A 19,754-nucleotide genomic window follows, 5' to 3' on the forward strand; every position below is an offset into this window, starting at 1 on the left:
TCGGTCTCACCATTCTATATAGGTAGTAGAGGTAGTCACAGAGCCAAATCACCATCTGTGTAAAAGAGAGAGTCAGCATGGCGGGATAGACCCCAATGCTGTTGTGTTACAAGTGATGCCTCTGATTCTGGAACAACGACATGCTATCTCAAATCACATATTGGGGCAACATTATGCTGGCTTTGTTTGGTTCAGTTTAAACAAGCAAAGCCAGCATAATGAGGTGTCTTCTAACAGCAATATAGCACAGCCTCTGTTTGAAAGGAGCTGAATATTCTGTTATGCTGTTAACAGCATGCGCCAGTGAATCGTATGAAAAAAACGAGAGCCCATGCTGCTCTGTTTGAAAAACAAATATATCGTGATATGGACCATTACCATCCATGCTTCAAATTATGCCACAATATAAATTTTGGTACATACCACCCAGCCCTTGTTCAAATGATTTGTTCACTACATGGTGGACTCGTTTTAATGAGAAAGAGTTAGTAGTACTGAGGTCTGATCTCAGGACACTCACAGTAGCTACAGGGTTTTGAAGGTATGAATAAAAGTTTCAGCTGTATCTCCAGCACAGCTGAGCTGTATCTGAATTTCACGGTATGCATTATCATGTTTTGTTTAGTGATACACTATGTGAAGGGTAGTCTGGGTATCTGATTTCTGTAATTTTCTGAAGCTTTTCTTTAGCTAAGTTCATTATGAGGTAGCATTTAATAATGTGGCGCAAAGGAAGATAATTTGTTGTTTTTTGGATTTCATTGGTCACACACATTTAAATGGAGCAAGAACTGATCTATGTGCTTTTCATTCACTGATGTGTTTGTATAGTGATTACTGAGACAGCCTGTCCCACAGTCGGTCCATTGTTGACAATGGACTCTGCATGTCCTCTGTCAGTTCAAATTGCAACACTGAGTGGACACTTAGATATGGACAAAAGATTGAACATTAGGAGAAATCAAAGACTGACCTAAAATGTACTTCTTACTTGAGAATTTCTTTTCCCAAAAGACTCAGTAGGATTCCTTCAATTAAATGTTGTTAATATTATTTTGTACTACATTAACAAAACAATGCGTTAATTGTTTCAAATTAATATCTGTTATTATCATGTTATCAAAACATGATAATACATAGCGTGTTATTAATGAATGAAAATTTTACTCATTGATGCATATGAATTGAGCGGTCAGAAGACTTGTCGTGGATTATTATGACACCTTTGGTTGATGTGGACACTCTGCAACACATGTAACATTAGCTTATGATCAGTAAACTGTTACTATTACAGATTTAATTCTTTTCAGGTTCTCTACAGTCATGTTGACCCAAAACAGCATTAAGCTCTGTATGTCACATTCGAAACTTTTTACTGCAGGTAATGTCTCATACTAGGAAAAAATCACATCACCAAAACAGATTTTAATAAAAATGAAGGAGTATTTAATAAAAAGAGCCTGTGAAGGACCACACCGATATCCAGCAAGCATCCAAGCTGGATGCTTCTGCCTGAAACAACTGAGGAAGCTGATATTCCCATGAAAACACCAACACAGGCAGCCATCACACTGTCTTTTTGGCTGGACAGACAGAAAGGATGAGAGATGAGAGGATCTTCATCTAGGCAATGACTGATAGATGTCCTGCTGCTTCTGTTTCAGTCCTGCTTGAAGTTTTTCTTCACTTGTTGCTGCTGTGGTCTCCATCACTCACTACAAACGCAATCCCCTTGCTCCAGGGTTTGGACCTGTTGATGGACAGATGAATAATACAAGATGTTTCAAAATCAAATTTCAAAGGTGTAGTTTAAAAATGACATATTTCATGCAGACAGGGTCTTAAATGTTAATGACTAATATATAGTTGATGTACAGCAGTTTACAACATAGAACATAATATTCTAAAATATCTTTCAACAAAGCTTTTGAGTTGATCTTCAGTATTGCTCAGTTATATTACTGGTTATCGTGTCACATCACAGTCAAATAGTTAAGCACTGAATATTTTTTTAGATAGCTATTAACAGTTTTACTCATTGATGGATATGAACTGAGAGTAATGTGCTGGAATTTATGACTGCGTTCAATGATGTTTTTCACCTTCCTAACACAAATCAGTTTAATTTAGTCAGATGCAGTGCTAATAACATTAGCAGTAATTAAGCTGTCACATGATGAAAGTTGTGGCGTTACAAACAAACTCCTGTGGTGAAAGGCAAAAGACAGAAATGCATGCTGACAGTAGACTGGTGGCTGATTGCACAATAAAGCAACAGGTGATAGCTAGTGCTATATTTTAGCCAAAGTTAGCTTGAGTACCATGTCTTTAAGTTAATGAAACTTAAAGGCTGTAGCTAGCTAGTGACGACTCATTTTAGCAGGTTTACCTTTTCACTCTGGCTCCTTGGGCTTTCCAACTCACGGCGGCGGGATGCCTATCAGTCAAGGGGGTGTGTCCCATAGGCCATGGTCCCACCCCCCCACTTTACTGCACAGAATCTGTTTGTAAAATGCGTCGCAAAAACAAATAGTAACTCACATATTTGTCATGGTCTTCACATTCCATCTTGTGTTTCTGCCAATTCCGTGTTTCCATGTCACTAAGTCTCATGTCATTTCAGACCCAGCCCTACCCTTCAGCCCATTTCCCATCTGGTGGCCGCTCCGCTCTGACGCACCTGTCCCCATTTACCTATTATCCCTTCTGCATATATATATGTCTGCCTGCTTCCACTCACTATTTGTCAGATTGTCTTAATGCTCATTGCGAAACTTTTCAGTACTTTGTTTGCCTACCTACCAGATTCCTGTTCCTGATTGTTTGACTGCCTGTTTGACTACATTTCTGCCTTCCACCCCCTTGTACCATTGTTTTCCTGGTTTGTTTGCCTTAATTTTGAACATTCCAGTAAAGACTCTTTGCCTGCCATCATCAACTCTGTTGTGCTTTTGGGTCCTGAGTCTCAAAACCTGAGAGTACGATCTGACTGGCATGGACCTAGCCATACACGAGTTAATGAACAGAGAATCGCGGGCCAAAACAGATGCCCTGCACTGCCATGAGCTTCAACTCACCTCAATGGTAAATTGCATCCAGGACATCACCACTTAACAGGACCGGATGAATGAATGGGTCCAGCGTTGCTTCCCTGTGGCCACATCTGCTCACCTCCAGCCTCATTTGGTAGGGGGCTGACCAGTGAACCTTGTGTGGCAATGCCTGAGCAGTATTCTGGCGAATCGAGAGGTTGTTGCCCAATGTTGATCAACTTCTCCTTAATGTTTGAGCTCCAGCCATCATCCTTCCCCGTCGAATGTTCTACAGTTGTGTACATCGTCTCCTTGCTGCCTTAGCGAGCCAAGGTATGGTGTTCAACCATTCCTCCATAGGGCAGGAGATGGCACAGGGCCTGCTGAGCCTCAGACAAGGGGATCAACGAGTGGCTGATACTCATAGAGTATCATAGAGAACATAGAGTATCTTTTTAACGTTTACTAAAACAGTCTGTCTGACAAGTTGAAGCATGAACTGGCTGCCTGTGAACTTCTCTGGACTCTCTTGTTACTCTGACTGGTTACATTGATAACCAGCTGAGAGAGATGAGCAAGAGTGTCGCAGTGGCTGCATCCCCGGCCCCTAGCAGTGCGAAGGAGCCCATGCAGTTGGGACGGATGAGACTTATGGCGGAAGAGAGATGCCACCACCACAGTGAGAACAGATATACAAGAGTTGCCCTGGATGCTCCGATGCAGGCTAGCACTTCGCATGGTCACATACTGGCGTCAGTTACTCACTGTTCAGCTCCACTCCACCTGGGCATGTCAGATAATCACTACGAAGCACTCTTATTTCACATTTCCAGGACTTCCGCATGTAAACTGACTCTTGGGTGAAGATAAGAAACTTGCAGGTGTGACATCACTCAAAAGACAAATGCTGATTGGTTGGGGGGTGGAACTGGAGGTGTGGCCACCTGTCATGCATAATGAGACGAAAGGGGCCTTCTAGACTCTCTCTTATATTTAACTAATTCATGTAAGAAAATCTAAACTTTTTCTGCATCGCAAAACAGTACCCAAGCAGCCAATGCATTGTTCTGTATCTATACTAGATTTTTAGGCTACTGGGTTCATCCCTAACACATATATACATACAAAAATACATCCTTTTTATGACAAATGCACATACCTTTGAAATTGGGATTTATTTGTCTGTAAAATTGTGTTATATTCGTTCAGCTTGGTTTATTTGTGGATTGGACAAGACATTTGTAAACACTATAAATTATTCACATGTCACTTAAATATATATATATATATATATATATATATATATATATATCAGTGTTAGGCTCTACTGGGGAAAAAATTTGGAAAGATTTATATATTAAAGTAAAGCTTTTACCAAATCCTTAGCCTAACCCTGCCTGAAATTAATTAAAAAAAAAAAAAAACTGAACCAAAACTAAACTTGAGTGATGAGGATTTTATGGTGTTTTTGTTTTCATGATAAATATTTTAAAAATACACTATTGTCATCAACGGTAGGATCGTCTCTTTCATGGGATATGAATATGAACATATGAAGCATGGACACAAATACACACACAAAAGCATTTGATTTGGTGACTTTACACATTTCCCTCTGTTACATGCTTGCTGATAAAAGAGAGAGTAATTCATAAAAAATGTGGCTTTAGACTAGAAGAAGAAGGAAGATATAGACGGGAGGTGGAGGTGGGAATGGAGGGTTAGCTGACAATTTGACAAGTAACTTCCAGGACCCTGCCACCTCTGAACAATAATAGTAGAAGGGCCTTTCAACATGCAAAGGGAGCTTTATCAGCACACTGCAGATGCTGGCTGCAGGTTAACATGAGAATGGAGTATTAGCAGAGATTGATAGCAGGCTGAGGGGTACCCACATCAACACACACACACACACACTGTACACCCGCTTCTTCATGTAGTTATCCAATCAGCCAATTATGTGGCAGCAGTGCAATGCATAAAATCCTGCGGATGCAGGTCAGGAGCTTGTTCACATCAAACATCAGAATGGGGATCTCATTGACTTTGACCGTGGCTGGTTTATAAGACATCAGAAGACCACATCAGGTTCCACTCCTGTCAGCCAAGAACAGAAATCTGTGGCTGCAGTGGGCACTGGCTCACCAAAACTGGACTGTTGAAGACAGAAAAATGTACCGTGGTCTGTTGAATCTCAATTTCTGCTGAGGCATGCAGATGATAGGGTCAGGCATCAACTGTATAAGTCCATGGACCCAAACTGCCTTACGTCAACGGTCCAGGCTGGTGGTGGTGGTATAATGGTGTGGGAAATTTAAATGCCACAGCTTATCTGAATACTGTTGACGATGCATCCCTTTATGGCGACAGTTAACCTGTCTTCTAATGGCTACTTAAAGCCATTAGAAGATAATGCATCATGTCACAAAGCAAAAGTCGTATAAAACTTGTTTCATGAACATGACAATGAGTTCAGTGTACTGGCAATGATTTCAGTGTACTTCAGTGGACTCTCCAGTCATCAGATCTGAACCCTACAGAACATTTTTGGGATGTAGTAGAATTGGTGATTTGAAGCATGAATGTGCAGCTGACAAATCTGCAGAAATTATGTGATGCAGTCATGTCAACATGAACCAGAATCTCAAAGGAATGTCTCCAACATCTTGTGGTGTTCCTAATAAAGTGCTTGGTGAGTGTATGTGTGTGTGTGTGTGTGTGTGTGTGTGTGTGTGTGTGTGTGTGTGTGTGTGTGTGTGTGTGTGTGTGTGTGTGTGTGTGTGTGTGTGTGTGTGTGTGTGTGTGTGTGTGTGAATTTATGTCTGCATGTATAGAGAGAGAGAGAGAGAGCATTTGAGCAAATGTCTGACAATAGTCAATTGATAGAAATCCATCACTGCAATATCTCTTTAACCAGGCCTCAGCGACACACACTATTACACACACACTTATCAGTGTTTGAGAATGAGCAATGTAACAGAATATGACCCAGGCTTGAAATTAACTTTGTAGTTCGCCAGCCAATATAGCTAACAGATTTTATTGTCACCATCCACTTGGAATTTCCACAAGAAAGAATTAAACTGATTTAGCCCCACACAATAATAAAGCATTGGCCATAAAAAAAACTATTTCTATTCTTAGAACCTTACAAGTAGAGCAGCTATAATGCAAAGTTTGTCTTGATGGTGTTAATACAGGAAAGGCATTGGGGTCATTGAAATTATCTTGCTGGGAACATCAGTATTCACAGAGAATTCCAGTGTCTATATTGAGATTGTGCCTCAAACAGACATTTTAGTGAGGGTGGTGTTAGAGGAAAGCTCATTAAATGTCAGTAATATAAAGGGTTTCCTCTGGATAACATAAGCGTACTTAGTATATTGTATTTCATTTTGATCTGCCCACTGCATTTTGATATTTATTGTGATTTTACAAAGTAGCTATTCCACCACACAGATAGTGTGAAGTATTTAATTATATAGTTTATAAACTACTAATTTGCATCAACAAATTTGTTTTGAAGGTAATGCAATGCCAACCTAATTGCGTTTTTTAGTAACAGAATGAGGAAATGTTGTTAATGAATGTATCTGCCAAGTCTCAAAACAGTTGATTTAAATTGTACTGAACATATCAGTAAAATTTCCATCACAACATCCAATCTTGCATAGCGATGTCTGCTCATAGTGACTACAGCATTGTTAAACTTCATTATATTCATGTAAAGGCACTATTACTACTGGGTTAAGGTTAGGGAAAGATCGTAGTCTTGGTTTGATACAGAAAAAGTCCACAGTGACGTGAATCACAAAACACAATGTAATTATTAACATTTAACCAAAACCGTGATATTTCCATAACCTTAACTGTAATGCTTTTGTTGTCTAAACCTAACCAGAGAAGAGACGGATGTCAGACCTGGTCTCTTTTGTACGCCCGCCATCCACCCAGACCACTTCCACCAAGACCACTTGTGACTCAAGTTTGGCACATAAATGTAAGTGCTTCATTCACTCACAAAAACATTGCCTCTGAACATCAATCCAGGCAGTGATTACATTGTACAGCACAATTAGTATATATATATATATGTAATTTCTTGGAGACACAGTAGAAATGTAGGGTATCACAATTCTATCTACTCTGCGTCTCACAACTCAGCTGCACTACTGCAAGAGATGATGTTTGTGATCGCACAAAACACAGCAGGGCTCACTCAGTCAGATGCAGACAACAGTGTCAATCACCATCTCAGTCTCCCTCTGCACAAAAAAAATATACAACTATAATATTAAATGCTCATTTAGGTCTGCATAATTTATGTGCCACCAATTCTCATGGAGGCTACAATCCTGCCATAGTGGATAACTCAACGTTTTAGCCTGAATGCGTTTGTGTGTGTGTGTGTGTGTGTGTGTGTGTGTGTGTGTGTGTGTGTGTGTGTGTGTGTGTGTGTGTGTGTGTGTGTGTGTGTCTGTGTGTGTGTGTGCGTGTGTGTGTGCGTGTATACAGGCACTGGGAGACACAAACATTTATCATCTCTAGATGACTGCCTTGCCCATAAATGTCTGCCTACTAACAGTATACAATGTGTGGGGCACATGTGTGTGTGTGCTGCATGTATGGCTGTGTAGAATTGACTATCTGCTAGGTCACAGGGAATGATCCCCTAAATTCTCAATATTACACAAGGATGACATCCACTCCCACAAACACCACAGAGTGTGTGTGAGAATGGACGTTTTCCATTCACTCTGGAAGTGCAAAATTCACATATTATATGCTTGTAAAACAAGAGATTTTAAATTAAACAGGGTTTAAGGCTGGTAACAGTGCCAAACCAACAAAACAAAAATATCCTATCCTAAAATAACTATACTGTATATCCATATTGGTGTAACCCCCATGTAGACATACCTGCAAAAAGCACTTAACTTTCACTGTTAGTGTTGTAGTAATATTGGGAAGATGGTCTTGCCATGAGCCACTCCATGGAGTCTTTTGCAAGACCAGAGCTTTTGCAGTGTATTGTCTTGCCCACACGGTGGCATTATTTCCTTTGCAGAACACACAATCTGAGCTGGGATCCTCCATAGTCAGTGTTATACTATACGTGAATGGATCCTCTGGCTTAGGCTGGTGGTTGTATGATTTGATTAATTAGAAAAAGACAAACGTTAATTCAGTGAGATATAAAGGCATTTCAGTGAAGTGTGTGTGTGTGTGTGTGTGTGTGCGTGTGTTTGTGTAAGTGGTAACTTTATAGTTATTGGTCTGATGAAAGCTGCATATATGTATGTTTGGCATGATGACAAACAGCTCAGTTGCATGAATCTTAAGACCTTAACAAATCAAAATGTCTGCAACTATCTGCACAGTTGCAAAAGAAATATTGAGATCTTTAAGTTAAGTAAAAGAAGCAAGACCAGAGTGTTTTTAAGTTAAGTTTTACGTGTGTAAAGCTTTACTTAAAAACTTTACTTAAAGAACTAATCAGTATAATGACTAGGAGTAATGTGAATGGTGTCGCTTGTGAAAATAAACCCAAAGAGAATTATTGCCAATTCTGGAGTTCTCCTCATTTCTAGGAACACTTTCTCTCTTTTAGATAATTGCTTTGTTTTTCTGGCCTGCAACCTCACAACATCAACCAAATTTCCGGGACCAGCTGCCTGTTGTTGTCACTGAAAACATTCTGATGAATCAGAATTAAAAAAAACTGCCCATTGCAAGGCAATGGAAATTTGTTACTGACATGGCTCCCCATAGAATCAGAACATTACATATAGCAAAAATATAGACATCAGTTAAAAAAGTACAATACTTGCTCAACACCAAACAGTAGACAGACAAAGTTAGGGACTAGCTTTTGAACACAGTGGAGCCTTAAGCAGCTAAAGAGCCAGATATTTTTCTAAGAAGTTGGTGAAGACCAAACCAAACCTAAACGAGAGTGAATATTGGACTTGGGAATGGAATGACAATGTTGCTTTATGTCTCATGGATCTGCTAACTGCTGGATTTATTTACTCTTTCACCAAAAACTTTATAAAAAGATAATGGGTTGTGCTCAGCTTGTTGTGTTTCCACCAAGTGGAAAAAGGACAATTCAGTTAATTCAGCTTTAAGTAAAACTACAAACGTATTACCAGTTATATGTACGTAAAGTACCAGAAGTAAACCTACTCATTATGAGTGACCCTAAATTCACACACTGATAGGTGTATGTTTTGTATTAAAAAGTAAACAGAAATTTTTAAATTGTACATTGTAAAACATATAACCATACAGCTTTAAAATAAATATAGTTGTTTAAGAAACCGGTATTTCCCTCTGAAAGGTATTGGAGTAGTATAGTAGAAGCCAATCGAGTATAGTACAAGTACCTCAAAATTTTATTTCAGCACAGTACTTGAGTACGTTTACTTGATTAAATTCCACCACTGTATGATTGGTACCACAAGGGTAGCAATGACTAAAATATCTGAGACTTCCCCTCGCTAAAATGAAGATCAACAGTTATTGTCCACAAAAATAAATTGGCCTAATTTTTTTTAGCTCATTTTGCAGCAAGTAATGTTTGGAAAACTTTTTTTAAATGTAGTGGAAGATAAATCCGGCAGATAAATACTTATGAGCGGTATAATATAAATGCTATGAAAATATTTAATTACTGTAACAAGATACATTACTACTGGAGGAAACTGAGCACAACAGTCACTGTGTTAGCTCATCCTTTGTGTTCAGTCTACTCGTCCTTTGTATTTCTTTGTTGGCTACAGTATACAGGCACAGCGTGTGCCCTCCATGTGAGTGGTTGATGTAGGTGTAATGACAATGACAATTATAGCAATTATGTGTTATTGTAGGCCATTATGTATTTTGTAGGTTATGAGATGTAGGCTTTTCTCTGTAATTGCTGGCTTATGAAAGGCAATCATGGGCCAGCCAGCCGAAGGGACTACCAAGGGCGACCAGTACCTGGTGCCATGGTAACAAAACATTTATCCATAATGCCGCTCTGTGGATGGCGAGGACAAGAGCATTGCCAGCAGGCAAATTAGCCCTAATGGCAAGGAGTGGAGGACGAGAGGGTGCTGGACAGCAGGCAGAGAGAGAGAGCTGGTGGGTGCTGTGGATGTGTGGATTGGTTAGCCTGTGATCCTATGATCTTTGTGTGTTTGTGACCACTGTGCATAGATAAATGCCTGTGTATGTGTGTACTATTTGATGCTGTGGAAAACGAGAGGCAGTTTTCATATTTTGAAGCTTTGATACAATGGCTTTAGACAAAATTGTTTTTAACCAGAACAATAACTTTAGACTAACCAGCTTGTGACAGAATGATTTGAATGAACAGTTAATGACTCTGAACAGATTTTTTTCCACTACTTTAACCTGTCAACTGATACTGACACAATTGACCTTGACTTGCCAAAACTTGCACCCCTTCTTCTCAGTCTATGGTATCTATGTCCATCCATTATACATTTCCAAATTCTGCTTAGAAATAATAAACAACTCTTTGTAACTTTAAATTTTGCCTCATAATCAGAATGTTGTTCATTGTTAACAGTTACTCATTAAATGTTGTGTGTGCGCCCATGGTGAGGGTACAAACAGGAACTTCAAACCATTTTTTTTCTTATTTATTTTATTTAATTTTTTGTTCTACTAAATCTATCATGACTTGGATAATGTTATAGGTACGCAATGCTAAATCAGTGAAATACTCTTTAAAGCAATAAACTGCTGATTGAAAAATGTCCTTAGTCAGACAATGCATAATCATTGCTGATGAAAAAAACAGTTTATGTAGTTGTAATAATTGATTAATCATATAAGTAATTTGTGTAATTTGAGTAAAAACAAATTCTCAATCAAGACAAATTCAAGTATGAACTCATAAATCCTCTTTCTCTAAGATACAAACAATTTATACACTTTCACTATTGTACATATGTAGTACATAATGAGAGGCTAGTAAAGAAAAATATAAACACATTTATCAACATTCTTTAAGATAAATCACTAACACACTACATTATTTGATGATTGTGCTTCTATGGTAGATGGAATCGCAAACCTTTCCAGCATGGCACAGAGCAGGAAATAGGTTAGAGGAGGATTAAATGGCTACTGCATCACTTCCTCCCTCTCCCTGTGGCCCATATGATGCTCTGTACTCTGTACTGTATGTATGTGCGCATGTGTGTGTGTCACCATCAAACAATTACATACAAAGCCAGGTCCCTGATGCCATGCTACAACAACTGGCTCGAGACAAGTGCTAAGATATGACATCCTCAGCTTGAGGGAACAATATATTTTTGTGTGTGTGTGTGTGTGTGTGTGTGTGTGTGTGTGTGTGTGTGTGTGTGTGTGTGTGTGTGTGTGTGTGTGTGTGTGTGTGTGTGTGTGTGTGTGTGTGTGCGTGTTTGTGTGTGCGTGCGTGTGTTTATGTGTGTGGGGTGGGGGGGGTAACTCAATGGGGCGACTCTTATACCCTGAAAATTGGTTTATTTTTGAAGAAAGTTTGATTGTGTTATATTTCTTCTTTAAGTGTCAAATGTTGAATGGGAACAGTTGAACAATTGATGCACTTAAAGGTGATGGAATACAATTTGCAGCTGAAGCAATGCAAGGGTTTCATGTCAGTCACTGAGAAGAGTTGAATTGTCATTTGAGGTGTAAGCAATGAAAACAGTTTGACAGTTGAAGTGAAAGTGCTTGTAGCAGTTGATATCTGTTGAAGTGTAACCCCTGAAAACAGTTGAAGTGTCATTTGAAGTTTTAATGATGAGACACGATGTAAGCACTGAAAACAGATAAGGTATAAGCACTGTAAGCAGTATAAATGTCAGTTGTGATCTAAGCCCTGATTACAGTTGAATTTCAGCTGGAGTGTCAGAGCTGACAAGAAGTGAATCATAATTAGAAAGCCAAGAGATGAAAGATTTTGAAATATGGGTTAACCTTTAACTGTGGACATGTACAATAAGTGTTGATAGAAGATGAAATGTCAGTTAAAGTGTAAGCACTGAATCCTGTTGAATTGTCATTTGGCATGTAAGTGCTGAAAGCAGTTGCAATGTCATTCACACTGTCAGTTAAGAAATAGTATTTGAATAATTGCCAATAACTCAGATCAACCAGGATTTTAGTCTGTGAGTGACAAAACAATAAACCAAATGCATCGGTATACCTCCACATTGTTCAAACTGTAAGAATAATTGCAATCTTAAAAGGTTCTAGATTTCTGTTTTGCTGATGAGATCTGGGAGTCAACACTGGTGTCAATGGAAAACTTGAGAGCCAAGCACTTCACTTTGAACTCATAATTCAGAGAATATAAATTCTATTTCTTGGATAGTTACATATATCGTGGGTCGTGTTGCACTTCAATGAACTTTATATATTTATTTATCTGACCTGGTGTCACAAAGAGCTCATGAAGAAATACATGGTTGGGCATAAGCCAGGAGTCCAATTTAAGTCATAAATAACGATGAACAGGTAAAAACAGGATGAAAAGGAAGCATTTTGTTCTGTAATATTACATGGGGGTTGTTTATGTGTGGTCACTTTGTTTCAATCACTTTTTAATGGGGAACTGCTGAAACATGGGAAGTAGAACACAAGCAAGGGAATAATTGCACTGGACCTGTATCTTGGTACTTACTGACATGCACAAAGAGTTTTTAGCCAGCTCATCAGCTCTACAAAAACTTTTTAGCCACTTTTATCTCACTGTTTTGCTATTATGGCATGTAGATTTATTATATGGTTGAATGCCACTGCTCTCATCAATCCCATTTTCTAATGTGATCCCATGGGATTGCGTTTAAATAGCATGCCACTTTCGGGGACATGTCGTGTGTCATTTCTACGCATTTTAAGCTTTTTGCATATCATTTAGCGCTGTGGGGTAGAAGTATGGGTAGAATTAGGGTTAGGATTATAAGTTAGTCAGTAGAGAAATTAAATGGCGTGAAATGACACACGGAAACACGAGAAAATTTGTAGAGATAACACACCAAATGACTTAAGGAAATTGGCGTTTTATTCATACAGCATTTAGTGAGACTAGACTGCATTCTTAGACACTGTAGCAAGCAACCTCTGATATACCCACTGTACACTACTTGCTAAGCACCAAGAAATTGACAGGCAAAGTTATAGACCAGTGAAAAAAGTGGAACATCTAAATAAAAGATATTTTACTCAGAGAAAGACACTGATTAGACTGACTATGACCCCTTTTATTTAGTGGACAGAAACACAACTCCAGTGGGAAGATAATGTTTCTCTCTGTCCAGCAGACAGGGAATCACTGGACTGTCTGACAGCTTCTTTTGACGTTCAGTTGCCAAAACTATATCACTGCAACTTTATGTAAACCCACTGTTAAGTGTATCCTCTCAACACATTTCTCTTTCTGTACATTTCCTAATTCTTCATTTTAAACCTTCATGTCCCTCAGTTTATATATTAGAAAAAAATCTCTAAAGGCAAATGAAAAACAGTTATAAGTCCATCTGGAAAAAATAATACCTAATATTTGCTAAAAAAAACCGATACATTTATATTAAATACATTTAATATAAATACATCTAAACATTCCCAAATCAATTTAAACATGAACTGTTTAGCAAGCAATCACCACCCCTTCACCACGTTTCACTCGAACAATCAGTAAAAAAATCAGGTACTTTACCTCCTTGAGACAGCCCATGAAATTGTTGCTGACTGGAGATCCAGGCAGGTCAGCGGTGCTGGGGCTTCCACCCACATAGAAGAAGTCATCAGAGCCCAACATTGTGTAGTCTTCCTGGGTGTAACCCGTGGTGGTCAGAATCCCATCCACTGATATTGTCACCTGACAATGAGGAGTGAACAGTGAGAGTAGAAAAAACAAATTTTTCTCAGATTTTAAGGGTAGAGGGTTGCCAAAAGTGTTGTTTTAAAACTCACTTAGGTCTATGTGAATTATAAATCTCAGACCTGGCGATGTCTTTACCTGTGTTATGGCTCAAACTGGACAGATATAAGGAATATTTTCCAGCCCATAATTTTCTTTATTTTTTGGTGTGTTAGTAGATGTTGAAACTATATGATAGGTTTGAAGGGTTAGTAAAATGTCAAAACAAAATGTTTACTGTGTGAACTTAGCTCCAAACACTGACAAACATGCATTAATTTTCATCTCATTCCACAAACCATGTGGTGTTCACTGTTTCAATTGATCTTCTTTTGTGTCTGTTTAAGTGAGGAAAGGAAAGAAACTAATAAAGAATCTGTAACAGAAGTAACATACAGGTGAAGACAAAAAACACTCACAAACGAACAAAGAGGAGGGAGGAGTTAGTGTCACACCACATAAAATTGAATGCAAACATGCAGGACACACAGAATGGCAGACCTGCTGCAGGACATCAGTCAGGGAACAATACCTTTGATCTGTGACAACATTTTTGTTTGAACTGAGAGCCTTACAAGTAGAGGTGGAAAGAAACATTCATTCAAGTACTATACTTAAGTTAGGTTTGCTCAGTCTCAACTAGACTCAACATTGAAATGTTGCTTACTGGTTTATACAACAGTAATACTGTATACTGATACTGTATATACAGTATATAATAATACAATATGCTCAAAGGGGCCATTCTGTATAATAAGTCTTAACTTTTAACACTTTAAGTACATTTTGTTGATAATAATTCTCAATTCTTTGAATGCTTGTAATGAGTATTTGTACTCTGACCCAAGTTGTAAGGGACCAAAGTTATCCTTAAACTTCTCTGTTCAAAATGTCATGATATTCATGAGATTCCAGTTACAATCCTGTTTCCTTTTCTCAAATGGTGGATGAAATACCACTGTGTGCCACTGGAGGCCAAGGTAAAGACAAACAAATGGGAGGGCAGCCTCTGCCAAAGAGCTAAAGGGGGACAATCCTTATGATTCACCTTCCGCTTAGTTTAACTAAGAGGTGTATTCAAACCACATACCCAAGCCCTACTCATCTTTCAGTATGACACATATACAGCAAAACCAGACCATCATCCTTTATCATTATCCACTGTTTTACAAGAAACACATGCAGTTTTCATTAGTCTCAAACCATCTAACACATTTGCGGAGATTTGTTTCCAAAGATAAATGCCTATTCCTGCTGTAATGCTTTGTGAACTTCCTCTTTCATATTTTTCCTAATGTGTCAAATCTGTCTATAATAATTGTACAGTCAAAATGCTTGTAGTGTTAGTAGATTTGGTATTTATCCAATTTTCTCCTACTGTGAGTGCTGAGTTGTATTTTCACTTTTTCAGGAGCATGATTGAAGATGAGAGTCTAGTGTAAGGAGGATTCAGTGCAAATTAGGCCATGCACGGTGTAGTGTATAGGATTATTTTACTGTGGCTTTTGTCTTTCTCTTTTTTGGTTGTAGTGAATATTGTCTGTCACAATATTATCGGCAAAAACATTTGCAGACAATGAAGCAGATCTGGTAAAACCCTAGAGAGAAAACACCTAGAAGCAAAAGTGATGGGTGAACAAAAAGAGGAAATGATTAAAAAGGAAATCACAAAACCAATGTGAGTGGTTGAAACAGGTAAAGGATAGAGGGACAAGGAAAGTAAAGTAAACATGAAAGCTGGGAAATACAAAACCCATTTGGGAATGGTATTTAGATGTACAGAAATCTAAAAAAAAAGCAAGGGAGGAAGTACACAGCAAACCAAAAATGACAATAAGAATGATATCTACCATACAATGGAGTTTGTTTACCACAGCGTATCCACTGCCTGTTTGCTTTGAAGAAAGGTGGAGTAGGTAAGTGAACAGTGGATTTGTTAATACGTTAAATTAAATCAAATGAAAACTAAGTGGTGAAAAGTGAGGGAGTTATTACACGTGTTAGTAAAAAATGGTTCATTTCAGTCCTCAATTCACTACTTTTAAGAGGAGTTGTACCAGGACAGACAATAGTAGAGGTTAACAGGTAGAAATGGAGGCAAAACTAAAAGGGCTGGATAAGAAACTAGGGCAGACTTGGCCTTTATTCCCAAAAGCATCCAAAGGTAAAGATGTGTCTTGACAGTCACCTACAGAGGTTCTTATATTTGTAGTGTGTTTTTCAAAAGCATAAGATAAGTCTTTTGTAGAGAAGTCCCAAACCAAAGAAGGCATATTTAAGGGATTCATATTGAGTAAAATCAACCCAATAAGATGCATATCCTTCCTTTAATCTGAGTTTTCTCTGCTACACCCTGATAATGTTGCAAAGCTGTAATTCTTTACGACAGCTAGGCTGCACAGTGCAGCATTTTCACTCACTATTTTGGCGAGAGACTGAGTTCTGACACCTTGTTTGGCAAAATGCATGGATTTGCTAAACTCATGAACAAATCCGTTGTAAAATATTTTATCTCTTCTCTCCGTTTCGTACTAGTACTATTCATGTACCAACTTCTTATTATTATTAGCCAGCACTGATTGTCACTTTCATCAGTTAAAATGACAAACTTCACCGGTGGCAGGTCATTTCAGCAGTCACTAACTAATGTTATTTCTGTAAATAACTTAATGACAGGCCAAAATTAAATTAGCCTTTTTCAGGTTTGTGTGTCTGTACTTGACCAAAAATCATTTGAGAAGGAAGAATCTCCACTCTGGAACACCATTGCAATTGGAGTGTTTCTGTAGTTCGAACAACACCAGCGATGAGCTGATTACGTCATGTCATTTTCAAAAGTTGTATTCTCCCAGTTAAACTTTTATTCCTATTTGATCAATAATTTAAGATGATCAGTTGAACAGTTCTGCACTAGGACCTGCAGTATAGCTTTTTCACAAGTAGCTTGTGAAAAATATAGTGCGCTAAATTTTGTAGGTTAAAGCTATTACTGTGTATATACGCCTATCCATGTATATCATTTTGTCAGATACATATTTAATCACATTGCATATCCCTTGCTGCTTTATTTACTTTTTACTATGTATCCTGAGCATCTTTGGCACACTAAAATTCTTTTGGAGATTAATTAATTTCCATGCTATCTAATTTTCAGGTTGTACCTTGTGTGCACTGGGCAACTGTATCAGTTAGATAAATCAAAGTAGCAGACTCAGTATTGGCAGACACCCAATACTAAGGGCTCGGATCAGGATTGGGACCAAAAAAAAGATATGATCAGGAAATCCATAGTCAGGTTATAGTCTATTTTTTTTCTTATTGTCAATAAATCCTATGAAAAGAACCAAACCGACAATGAATGTATTCTACTAATAAGTATTGTATGTTCATCCAAAGCCTGATACATCTCATTGTTCTGTGCCATAGAGCTCCAAAAACTATTGAAAACATCAGTGAGCCAAACCATTGCACTATGTGACATGTTCTTTAATGACCATGAACCTACACATTCACTGTTAACTCAGCTAAATTGAGTTAATTTAAAAAACAACCGATTGCTTTAAAAAATTTAAATCAAAAATAATGGAGAAACGTATCCGTTTGAGTGACTTGAATGCTAATCGACTGAAAGTAACAATAGTGGACTCAAAATGTGTCTTGTCCACTAATAAACACACAATGTAGTACGTTTATTAAAGTTTTATTTAAAATGACATAACAGCAATAAAGCAGAAAATTGTTTATTGTTGACATATACATGTAAAATATTTGGTGTACCATTTTTCATCATTCATCAATTTTTAGACATTTCATCAGGGCAGGCCAGCCCTACACCTGGAAGCTCATTTTTTAGATTTTGAATTTTGCGTGTCAGCTCAGTCCGTGTAATGCTTATCAGTTTGATTTTCATTGCATAAAATGAATAATAGAAAATTTGAAAATTGAATTCAAATTTCTACAATTGTGTTAGATTTTTTAAAATCTCTTATTTCTGTTCATGCCTTGGGTAGCTTGTGAGGGTGGGATCTATGAACCTGGCTCAGCTTGGTCAGATTGGCCAACATAGCAGCCTAACTCGCCCATCGTCACACCTGCTTTCAAGGATTACATCCATGAATCATGACAGCCAAAAAAATTCTCCTACTTTTTAAACTAAATAAAAAGTTTATTTAGTTAACCCCCCCCCCAGGATTTGCTCGAATACATTGTAACAGCTGTTTTTCTTAAGTTGATAAATTGACATGTGGTTCTGACAGGACAGTCACACTACAAAGCATGATGATCCTAGAGAATGTGATGCATTAGTTTAAGCTACCCAATAGTATAGCCTAAAGCTATTTAACTTTTAAATGTATGAATGTTTATACCTTCGCTACTTTGGGTCGTTAGCGAACCGGTACTTATATAAAACAGATTAAGCCATATATTTAAATCATATTGCTTGTAACTTTTTCAAGAGATTAACGAATATATAAAAAATATATTTTTGTCATTTGTGACATCTTTACAATCATGTATAAATGTAATGTTCAAAATTCGTTAATATTTCTCAGTGTACGCTGTTTTATTTTACGTGTATATACTATACTGTCTTATCTTATACATTGGCCACTGTAATTTCTCATAGACTGAAATATAATAAACCCAAATTAGTCAGCAATAATCACTACACACAGTCGCAATGTGGTTATTGTGCAAAATGCACACTGCACCAGTGTTTTGTGGTCGAGTGTGGAGAACTTCCAGTGTTTTTGTAGGAAATTTTGAGATGAATTGATAAAGACTTTTCGAGCATCCATCAGCTTTTGGAAGTCGTGACATGTCTTTTCTTTTCTCCAGTCATGTCCACAGCAGTTGAATGCCAAAGTTTTCAAAGAAGAATGCTCATTTGTGAGATCTTCTGCCTTCCCAAGTTGGACATTTGGCTTGTAAAATGACCTGCTTGTTTATAGCAGCAGGGTGGAGGCAGTTAAAAGTAACTATATGAGATTCCCTCATAGGTCCTAACCTCTGTTGGGACCTGTAATCAGACAGATCTTGTCTATTGTGTCATTCAGAGTGCTCTGAATAGCTTGGTCATTCTCATAATCCAGTTCGTAAATGGGATGAAACTAATTCCTCATCATCAGTAGCCTCAGGTACTTCTAAATTTGCAGAGCCGCTCTCATCAAAATCCTCATTTGAAAGAAAAAGCTGCTCTTACACCTGACATGCAGGTGCTGTGCCATGATGTTACTCTGAGAGCAAACTATATAATAGGCTTCTTCCTCGTTGTGTGGACTTTTACTTAATGGAGTTTTGCTATTTAGTATTATAATATTGTTATTTTTAGTATTGCCATTTCTACTTTAGTAAAAAAAATGAATAGCTGAGATGAGCCTGAGAATGGATAAACCTTTACTGTAACATGTCTATTATATAAAGACAGCTGTAATGCTGAGTGTTTTGTTGGAGAGGACTGCTGATGTCCCGAGTTCAGATAAAATGATCTGCAGGGGACAGCCAGGAAGCAGGATGACCAAAACATCTGGATTTGCAAGGAGCAAAACAGGAGACATATAGGGGGAAAGAGAGATTTGGATTTAAACAGCTACTATACATCACCTTCTGGAGCGTTTATGCGAAACATTTTATTAGACATTTATACCACAAATTCCTCGTGATTTAGGCCACTTTGATAGAGGCCATTCAATGTTATAGTGATAGGCCAATTTCAGTAATCTCGATTGGGAATTGTTTCTACTTTATACTGGTGCCAAGAGCTGCACCTGTAATTGTGTTTATTAGGTATGCAAACA

At 37.9% G+C, this 19,754-nt stretch overlaps 1 protein-coding gene across 1 annotated transcript in view; it reads right to left on the reverse strand.

The window, feature by feature from the left end:
* nrxn3a (neurexin 3a) overlaps positions 1-19,754 on the reverse strand; it is a 241,614-nt gene that overhangs the window by 122,975 nt on the left and 98,885 nt on the right. The window contains exon 8 of the mRNA XM_040137140.1: positions 13,753-13,914. Coding sequence (XP_039993074.1) covers positions 13,753-13,914 — 162 coding nt within the window. The remainder of the gene's footprint in view (positions 1-13,752; positions 13,915-19,754) is intronic.

The sequence above is a fragment of the Xiphias gladius genome, chromosome 10 (assembly GCF_016859285.1).
Source record: "Xiphias gladius isolate SHS-SW01 ecotype Sanya breed wild chromosome 10, ASM1685928v1, whole genome shotgun sequence".
NCBI lineage: Eukaryota > Metazoa > Chordata > Actinopteri > Istiophoriformes > Xiphiidae > Xiphias > Xiphias gladius.